Source organism: Apium graveolens, chromosome 7 (assembly GCF_009905375.1).
Source record: "Apium graveolens cultivar Ventura chromosome 7, ASM990537v1, whole genome shotgun sequence".
NCBI lineage: Eukaryota > Viridiplantae > Streptophyta > Magnoliopsida > Apiales > Apiaceae > Apium > Apium graveolens.
The window spans coordinates 88,947,830-88,958,757 of NC_133653.1; the positions used below are offsets into that span (position 1 = coordinate 88,947,830).

General features: G+C 37.6%; 2 protein-coding genes across 2 annotated transcripts; both read right to left on the bottom strand.

The window, feature by feature from the left end:
• Positions 1 to 1,669: 1,669 nt before the first annotated feature.
• Positions 1,670 to 2,296, bottom strand: LOC141673849 (uncharacterized). Its single transcript, XM_074480577.1, has one exon. The coding sequence runs from the start codon at positions 2,294 to 2,296 to the stop codon at positions 1,670 to 1,672; it is 627 nt and encodes a 208-aa protein (XP_074336678.1).
• Positions 2,297 to 2,577: 281 nt separating this feature from the next.
• LOC141673850 (uncharacterized) lies at positions 2,578 to 2,913 on the bottom strand. Its single transcript, XM_074480578.1, has one exon. It carries the CDS (start codon positions 2,911 to 2,913, stop codon positions 2,578 to 2,580), a length of 336 nt encoding a protein of 111 aa, XP_074336679.1.
• Between the last annotated feature and the right edge of the window lie 8,015 nt (positions 2,914 to 10,928).

A 10,928-nucleotide genomic window follows, 5' to 3' on the forward strand; every position in this document is an offset into this window, starting at 1 on the left:
TGTAACACTTAATGTCTGTAAAATGTAAATGGAGCAGACTGGAGCATTTTTCTCTAAACAGTGTCAAGCCTAAGAATTCTATCTGAAAGAAGATCAAGAAGATCAAGAAGATCATGCCTCAGAAGAATTATGAAGAAGCTTGGAGTTGAATAAATCTATTTGGTGTAAAACATTCTAAGTCAAGATCTCTACAAGTCACAGAATTAGTGTTATAGAGAAATCATTCGAGAACTCCAGAATGACTTATCGAGAAGTCATTTAAACTCCAGAGAGTACCGACGGATGAGTAACATCTACCCAACGGATGAGCAATATCTACTCGACGGATGAGGACTGTCTACTCGACGGATAAACCATCACTACTCGACGGATAAGCAACATCCACCGGGTGTAGAGAACTCAGGAATTGTCTGTCGAGAACTCAGAGATATCGACAAGTATACATTCATTAGAGAACTCTGAGTTATCGATAAGCCAAAGTCCATTAGAGAACTCTGAGTTATCGATAAACCAAAATTCACTAGAGAACTCAGAGTTGTCGATAAGTCTAGGCAACAATGAAGTTTCAGAGATATCGACAAGCCAACATGCCTATCGAGATGTCGAGTTCTCTACAGCTTAACTGGAGATCTCGAAGTGAAGAAATTTTTCTAAGTACAGAATTGCAGAACAGTTCAATATCCAAGGTTGCAAATCAACAAACAATTCACACAGCTGGATTGACAAGTCTACAAAAAGCAGCTTGAGAGATGTGCAAGATCAACGATAAAGATTAACTGACAGAGAAGATTAAAGTAATCACGGGATGCTAAAGATATGCTAAGCCAGGAATGGAAGATTTGCTTTTCTATAAATAGAAATGACAAGTGATAGTTTAGAAAAGCTAATAGCATGTTTATTATCCACTGTGTAAACCAGCAGTTAACTGAGTTATAAAGTTAACACTGGTCCTCTAGTTAAGTTAAGAAGAACAATCAGATTAGAAAAATTGTGTGTTCTCTCTCAAGAAAGAAGCTAAGTTCTAAAACAAGAACTTAGAGATTCTGTAGCAAAACACTGCTTGATTTTTAATATAAAATTAAGTGAGTTTTGAAGATCTTTGTTTTACATATTTGCACAGCTATTTATGTTTAACATCCATTCTACTAAATCATTAACAACAACCAACTGCTAAAGCCTAAGTCGATCGAAAATCAAACATTTAAGCCAAAATACATTCACCCCCCCCCTCTGTGTTGTATTCATACCTAACAGCCCCCATGTTTTTCCCTATACGAACCATTTTTCCTCAACGGCTTGCATACAACTCTACCTCTTCGGTTTTCGCCGCGGGTTCAGCGATCGGGCTCGAGAGATCCGCTCCAAACTTTTCCAACTCAATATTCAGTGTTTCACGGCTTCTACCGGGTTCGGCTTCGGCCCGCTTTCTTTTCCCGGTTTCGTCCGGCCCTCCATATTCTTGATCCTTCTTCAGGTCCTCAAGCATTATGATTCTGGCGGTTTTTTGATCGCCCCTCATTTCTCCTACCCCTTTCTCGGTTGGAAACTTGAGGTTAAGATGGGGTATAGACTCCACCGCTTCAAAGGTCGACAAGAAAGGTCTTCCGAATATAGCATTGTATGGGCTCTTAATCCGAACCACATAGAACTTCACCGGCTTCTCAACAATTTATGGCAATTTTCCCAGGAGGACAGGGAGCGTAATTGTTCCCTCAAACTGAATGGGATGTCCCCCAATGGCGTAAAGGGGAGCCTCATTACAGTGCTCTAACTGTTCTCCGGCTAAATTCATCTTACAGTAGGTTTTGTGGAACAGTATGTTGGCCGAACTCCTGGTATCTACCATCACCTTCCATATTTTATTATGCCCGATGATAGGTTTTATAATGAGAGGGTCCTCGTGTGAGCGAATGACATCCTCGTAGTCCTCAGTGTTGAAAGTCATGGGCATGTGGGGCTTTGCCTGACCAAACTGGTAGAGATTGTATACCTGTCGGGCGTACATTTTCTTGGTTGTCTTGCTATCCTTATCTAGGATGCTGCCCCCAGATATAGTCTTTACTTCGCCCCTTATCCTATCCCTTCGTTCTGGTTCTTCGGCTTCTATCTCTTCCTCCTGGTTCTCTTTCGGCCCCAGTATGTCTCTGAGATCTCGGACGAACTGATTAAGTTCGCCGTCTTTGATCATACGCTCAATTAGTCTTTTGAGGTGATAGCACTCTTCAGTGTTATGCCCCTTATCCCTGTGGAAGTCGCAGTATTTGTCGGGATTCTTCTTATGGTTGGGGACCTTCATTTTTGCCGGCCGAACGAACCCAAGCTTGCATTTGATTTCATGGAGAATCTTGGAGATCGGCGCATTCAAAGGGGTGAATACTGCCGAATCCCTATCTCGTCACCATTCGGCCCCTCGATCTGTCTCTTTTCTTCATTCTTTCCTACCATCCCTTCGGTCAGAGCCTGATTTTGAGCCTTCATATTTGTCAGCTCGCTTCGATCGGTCACCCCTTCGGGAATCCTTATACCCTCATTACTTTCCATTTTTCAGCGAATGTTGTCGCCCCTCACATATATCATTCAGGGATCTAGGGGAAAAATCGTAAAGAGATGAACGAAGCTTTTTACCTTTATAGGGGCCAACCCCACCGTCAAGAAGCCCATTGCTTTGACCTTGTCCAGATTAGTAACCATTCCAGCTTCTACCTTAAACCGAGCGAGATAATCCCCCAACTCCTCATTCTCCCTCTGTCTGCAGTGGACCAGGGCTTCAGTGTCCTTCGCCTTTCGGCACAGGTGAGAGTAGTACTTCAGAAACTTCCTTTTCAGTTGCTCGTAGGATCCAATGGACCTAGGCTTAAGGGATTTGTACCACATCGAAGCTGACCCTTTAGATAGGTCTTGAACATTTTGCATAGCATGATATCATTATGGCCCATCCCAATCATCAGTAATTCATACTTTTTGCAGTGGTCCTCAGGGTCTCCCTTCCCACTGAACTCACTCATCTTAGGAAATTGCCTTTTTTCGCCCAGAGAGGGTCGATACTGTTCAATTTCTTGGGTCACGACCGGTTCCCTGTCGGCCCTCCTATCGCCGAACAAGGCCTTTTCTAGGCCTTTTCTAGGAAAGTGAGCCTGAGGATCCGTCGGGCTCCTCGTCCGAGTCAGATGAGAAGGGTTGCTTTGTCCTCTTTCTTTGGGGATACGAATCAGAGTCAGACTCATCTTCTTCATTATGCGCCCTTCAATCTCTCCTATCCTTATTCGTTCTTCCCTAATCGTCGGCCAGCAATGCTTCACGTAGGGTCTTTTCTTACAGTTCAATTTCTTCTCTTTGAAGCTGCAGGGCCTTTAGTCGCAGCGCATCAGCCTCTCATCGCTTAGCGCGGGCTTCTGCATCCCTTTCTGCTTGGTCACTTTTGGCTTTGCCCTTCTCCGCGGCCTTTTCTGCCCGGATCTTTAGGAGCAAGGCTTCTTCTTCAGGAGTTAATGTGATGACTCCATCTCCGCCCACTAGGGTGGAGGGTTGCCCCTTATCGGTAAAACCAGGTGGCGGTGAATGCTCATGAATTATTTCTGTCATGCTCTCGTTATCTCGGCTTGTAACTCTCGTATTCCCACAGACGGCGCCAAATGTTACGCCCAGATTCCTTCGGATTGATGAACAGCCTTCGGCCTCCGTGAAGGTAGCTTCGACTTAGACCTGAAAGCGAAGAGAATGCAAGGGTTTGTACCCCCGATTCACCTCCGGTGTGAGAATAAGAATCTGGTTGTAAAGTGGGTAGAAAATACAAGAAAAGCAGAGTGTTTTTAGAGAGAATGTGTGTATATCTTTTGTCTTACTTTTCAAGGGGTTTTATACCCAATTTTGTCATGAATGCTCATCCGTTACTCATCATTAAGGAGGGAGTAAAAAGGGGGCGTTATGTCCCTTCTGTATTCCAACATTCGGGGAGAAAGATTGGCCTCGGCCTGAGGTTCTTTGTGGGCCTTCGGCTAATGGGCCTGGTGGACCTTTGGCCCAATAGTTCAGTCGTCCGATGGGCCTTCGATCAGTGGGCCTTAATGGGCTTATAGCCAACAACAAGCATGCCCACTTTTCATCTTTTCGAAACTTAAAAAAAAAACATTGCCTCCAGATTTATCAGATTTACTGCGAAATTGGTAGAAAACTAAGAAGTAAAATTTCTTTGATTTTAATGTCTTTCCTTCTGCGAGAAAAACCATTAATTATGCATCACATATTTTCGTACAACATATCTCTCGAAGTCTTGTAGTTCCTTTTGTCCAGAGGTGATATGCCTTCTCAAAATGTTTAATCTCCACATGAAATATTCCAAATATCACGAAAAGCTACTCAATCACTAAATCAAATCGACAATAGAGGTCTAACTGTTAGAAAAGAATTTGATCTCTTATATTTAATTATTGTTTATTGCATTGAATAATATAAAAAAATATTTGGTGAGAAGAGCCGAGTGAGTCAATTAAGGTAAAAGATGGAGCCTCCAATATATCACATGATACAGAAAATATGATAATACAATATTTTCCTCAAGAGGTATGTGAACATGAATACACACATAAAATGTAAAATCCATTAGCAAAAATAGAAACTAAATCAAAAAACGTCATTAAAACCTACTAGAAACTACACTGATGATTTACTTTCAGTTTGTTTGGTTTCTAAAATCTCTCGCACATGATGAAACCAAGCTGTAATAATATTTATAACATATTTCTTATTATATTAATATTTAATTAAAAATGTTGGAGTTACACTTTAATACACATTATATAATTTTTTATATATACTAGCTTTACAACCCGTATGATACACGAGTCTTCATTATATTTTTATATTATTTAAATTTATAATAAATTTCTTTTTGGATCATTACGTTATGAGTATATTTATAAATAATAATATAAATATTTGTTATTGGCAGGATTCGAACCTGAATTTTGGGTATTGTATAAATAATAATATAAATATTTGATTTTGGTGAGGTTCGAACCTGGGAGTTTTAGTAGTGTATAAATAATAATATAAATATTTGCTGTTGGCGGGGTTCGAACCTGAGAGTTTGAGTAGTGTATACTATTTTAGTATTTGAATCTAATGGTCCTGATCACTTAATATAAAAGATCAGACGGTCATAAATGAGGATAACCAAACCAACCAAAAAAAATGCATACCAACCAAAAAAATACATACCAAATTATACCCCATATATTATTATACCTCATTCCGGTTATTATAGTATATGATAGATAGTATAGATACTTATATAAGTCATCCACCTAATAATCTAATGAGCCTTTAAAACAAGAAACTGAATGACTAAAAGGCTTATCTGGTATACATATATGTGTTCTCTTTAGGGCATAATTTATCGAAGTAGATGGATTATTACTAAATAATGCATCATGCATATCTATTATCGTTGACTTCATATGATCCTTTTTCTATTAAATAACTTTTTGGCCTTAAAACTCCTAAGTACTACTTATCTAACTTAACTTCGTAATAATAAATTTTTGATGTGAATGTAGGGGGTATTTTTGTAATTAAAAAATTAACTAAAATATTAAAATTATGTCATTAAAAATACTTTGTGTACTCATTTAACTCCTCTTAGTACGTACTTAGGGATATCTTTCTCTAACTTCTTACCTTTTTAATTTAGGTAAAGAGGATAGTACTCTTAAACAATATTAAACTTACTGGGGTACAATTTTTCCCTCCAAGTCTATTTCATAGAACAGTTTTTGCATCTCCGACTCTCTGTTTAGGTAGCAAAAGCATTTAAATTGTGTAATAATCTATAAAATTTTAATTTTAATAAATACAATTGTTAATCTATTTACTGTTGGTTCTACCATAATCATCCTCATTTTCTCTTAGGTTGTTATTCTAATTGAGATGTCTTGAACTCAATTCGACTTTGTCTCAAAAATAATTTGTGAGCTCGGGATCGCGTATGTAGTTTTGTTCGATACGACACTCGACTCGATACAAGTTTTGGACGAACTCGGATCGAGCACAACTTGAGTTCGATTATGTTTTTTTTGTGGTACACTGTGTGTACATTTTGCAATGCAATAACAAATTTATTGAGATGGTAACTTCTATAATGCAATAATATTTTACAGTTTCAAGTCTATATTATTTTTATTATTATCATTATCATTATTATTATTCAAATTTACAATTTTACAATTTTTTTCCACCATAGACACATTGTATGCACTAGTCTTCCTTGGTAGTAACAGAACTTGCATCCATTGGCTAATCATAGTCTTGGTCTACATTCAAATATTGTAACTTGTAAACTGTTAGATATATTTGATAATGTCATGACTAATATGTTTTATGTTTAGATTTCAGATCTTATTTGAACAGAACAAATCAGTACTTAACTGATCAGTACTTATACTGGAAGTCAGAACTTAAGGGATATCAGTACTTATGTTATCAGGAGATAGATATCAGAACTTAAGTGCTGAAGGACTATCAGATAAGGACAGTAGCTGATTAAAGTTAAGAAGATCAAGATAAACATAAGAAGAGATATGCATGAAGAAGGAATTCCGTGAAGAATGGAATACTTGGAATAGAAGATATATGATTGATATATTTTAGGAAGCAGAATTATATTCCATATCAATTAGCGATTATCTTGTAACTGTGTAGTATATAAACACAGACATAGGGTTTACACTATAAGTGTTATCATTATCGAGAATATTATTTAATATAACCCTGGCAGCTCTCGTGATATTTTGTTCATCATTGAGAGATAACAGTTCCAGATTGTAACAGAGTTTATTGATTAAATAAAGTTTGTTTTCTGTTACATAAGTTCTTGAAGTTTGATTTGATTGTAATAAACACTGTATTCACCCCCTCTACAGTGAAAGTGTGACCTAACAAGTGGTATCAGAGCCTTCTGTTAACACACATACAGTTAAAGATCCAAAAACAATCATGTCTGACACAGAAACTCCAACTAAGCCTACCAAAACTGAGGAATCATTAAAGACATCAACTCAGAGTCGATATGAGACTATCAGAGTTCCCATATTGAGACCATCTGAATATCCCATATGGAAGGTAAGGATGACCATGTTTCTGGAAGCAACAGATCCAGAATACCTTGATAGAATCAAGGAAGGCCCTCACAAACCTACCAAGCTCGCTGTTGTAGTTGCAGGTGAAGCAGCAATGACCGTACCAAAGGAAAAGAGTGATTACACTGCTGAAGATATAGCATCTATTGCTAAGGATGCCAAGGTACGACACTTATTGCATAGTGCCATTGATAATGTAATGTCAAACAGGGTAATCAACTGCAAGACTGCTAAGGAGATATGGGATGCACTGGAGACAAGGTGTCAAGGAACTGAAACAGTTAAGAAGAACAGGAAGACAATACTCACTCAAGAGTATGAACACTTTGACTCTAGGACTAATGAGTCATTGACTGATGTATATGATAGATTTGTCAAACTCTTGAATGACTTGTCATTAGTAAATAAGGAGTATGATCTTGAAGATACAAACCTTAAATTCCTGTTAGCTCTTCCTGAATGTTGGGATTTGAAGGCAACAACAATAAGAGACAACTACAATCTTGATGAAACAACTCTTGATGAAATCTATGGAATGCTCAAGACTCATGAACTTGAGATGGAACAAAGAAGCAAGAGGAAAGGAGGAAAGTCAAGGACAGTTGCTCTCAAGGCTGAAGAGGAATCCCCCAAACCACCTTCCTCAAAGAAAGACAAGGGTAAAGCTCTTATCATAAAGTCTGATACTGAGTCATCAAGTTCTGAGAGTGATGATGACTCAGATTCTGAAAGCTTGCCTGAAACTGATGCTGATGAGGAGATGATGAAGCTGTGTGCTCTTATGGTGAAAGGAATCACAAAGATTGCATACAGGAAGTTCAGGAAGGGAAAGAAGTTTTCCAGAAAAGGCATAAGTTCTGATAAGAAGAATTTCAGAAGATCTGAAGGAAGAGTAGGAAAGTCTGACAGAGGAGATTACGCTAATGTTAAATGTTATAATTGTGGTGAGAAAGGCCACATATCTCCTGATTGCAAGAAGACCAAGAGTGACAAAGGCAAAGCTCTTGTCACAAAGCAGAAAAGCTGGACAGACACCTCAGACTCTGAAAGTGAGGAGAACTATGCATTGATGGCAAATGCTGATAAATCAAGTTCTGAGAGCAGTTCTGAAGCTGCTGAAACAAAGGTACCTCAGACTACTTATGCTTTTCATACTGATGATATTAATGAGTTGAGAAGATATCTTAAAACCATGTTTGTTAGTTATAGAGATCAAACTTTAACATGTGAAAGATTAACTTCTGAAAATCTTGCTTTTAGTAAAAGAAATGATTTCTTAGAAAAAGAGTTAGTCATGTTCCATCAAACTCAGCAGGATAAAGATGATGCTTTTTATGTTAGGGATGAAGTGCTAAAAATGAATGAATCTCTAAAAACTGAGTTAGAAAAGGAGAGAGAGATTATAAGAACTTGGACTAACTCTGGCAAAACAACTCAAAATTTGCTAAGCAGTGGAAACTGGAAAGAGGGCTTAGGCTATGGAGAAAATAAAAATGAAAAAGGAACTGTAGAAATTAAGCCTGTTGATAAGCGAAAGCCGAAGTTAAAACCTGTTAAGTTTGTAACTGAAAAATCTGAAAATGAGAAATCAGAAGTTAAAAAGGAATTAGCTTCTGACAAACTAAAACAGGAAAAGACAGCTGAAGTTAACATAGGCTTAATGACAAAGAAGCAGCTTAAGCATAAGCTGAAAGATGTTAAGAATGCAAACAAGGTAAAATCACCTAGGAAAAACAGGAATGGAAAGGAAGGTGTGAATAAAAGCAATAACTATAAATCTGTTCCTGATGCTCCTAGGAAAGCATGTCATAACTGTGGAAGTTCTAACCATCTGGCTTCTTTTTGCAGGAAGAATAAGAATATTAACTCCTTATCTACAAAGTCAGGAGTTAAGAGTCAGTCTGTTAGATACAAACCACAAAATCCTTGTTTTCATTGTGGTAGTTTATGGCATTCCATTTATACTTGTAAGGAATATCATAGTTTGTACTATGATTATTATCAAATAAAACCTTCTTTAAAGAAAGTTTATGTTGTTCCTTCTAGTGTAAGTTCTGATTCAAAGTCTGGTAGTATAAGTTCTGATAAGAAAACTGTTAACATAAAATCTGATGCTAAATCCGCTGTAAATGTTAACAAACCTAAAAAGGCCAAAGGATCCAAGCAAGTCTGGGTCCTTAAAACTAATAATTAGTGGTCTTTTTGATTGCAGGGCAACAGGAAAAATATTTTAGTTCTGGACAGTGGATGTTCAGGACATATGACTGGAAATAAGGCCCTGCTATCAGACTTTGTGGAGAAAGCTGGCCCAAGTGTTTCTTATGGAGATGGCAACATTGGAAAAACTTTGGGATATGGCAATATCAATCTTGGGAATGTCATCATTAAAGATGTAGCTCTGGTCTCAGGACTTAAACACAACTTACTGAGTATAAGTCAAATATGTGACAGAGGTTATCATGTTGATTTCTTTGCAGAACATTGTGAAATAGTTAGTAAATCTAAAGGAAAAATTGTTCTGAAGGGATTCAGGCGTGGTAACATTTATGAAGCTAAGCTTTCAACAAGTTCTGATGGTTCTGCAATCTGTTTAGTGAGTAGAGCCTCAACTGAAGAAAGCTGGAATTGGCACAAGAAACTCTCTCATTTAAACTTCAACAAGATAAATGAACTGATCAAGAAAGATCTTGTGAGAGGACTGCCAAAATCAGTGTTTGTTCCTGATGGTCTTTGTGACTCATGTCAGAAGGCTAAACAAAGAAAATCTTCGTTCAAGAGCAAGACTGAATCATCAATTCTTGAGCCTTATTATCTGCTTCATGTTGATCTATTTGGTCCAGTGAATGTCATGTCTATTGCAAAGAAGAAATATGCGTTGGTCATAGTAGATGAGTTCACCAGATACACATGGGTGTATTTCTTGCACACAAAAAGTGAAACTGCATCTATCCTGATTGATCATGTCAAACATCTGGATAAATTGATCAAAGATTCTGTGAAAATTTGAGGAGTGATAATGGCACTGAATTCAAGAATTTGATAATGGAAGAGTTCTGCAAAAATCATGGAATAAAGCAGGAATTTTCTGCTCCTGGAACTCCACAGCAAAATGGAGTTGTTGAAAGGAAGAATAGAACTCTAATTGAAGCTGCAGGAACAATGCTTGAAGAAGCAAAGCTTCCAACCTATTTCTGGGCTGAAGCTGTGCAGACTGCTTGTTTTACTCAAAATGCAACACTCATTAACAAGCATGGAAAAACACCATATGAGATGGTGAAGAACAAGAAGCCAAATCTCAAATACTTTCATGTATTTGGATGTAAGTGTTTTGTTCTCAAGACTCATCCTGAACAGCTATCCAAGTTTGATCTAAAAGATGATGAGAGAATCTTTGTGGGATATCCACTTTCTACAAAAGCCTTCAGAGTCTATAATTTGAGAACAAAAGTGGTCATGGAATCTATCAATGTCTCTTTTGATGACAAGAAGATCACTGGACTTGAAGATTGCATTGATCATGATCAGCTGAGATTTGAAAATGAAGATTCATATTCTGATACCTCAAGTCCTGACAGTCTAAGTCCTGATACTGTAAATTCTGATGGATTAAACTCTGATGTTATTGAAACTGTGGTGACTACGTCAAAGGAAGATGCACCAATGCAGGGGGAGCATACTCAAGATATTATCACATCTCAAGAAGCATCAGAACATACATCTGGCTCTTCAAATTCAGATTCGTCAAGTTCTGATAAGCCAAGTACTGACAGTACTGAAAATCTAAATACTGAAGAA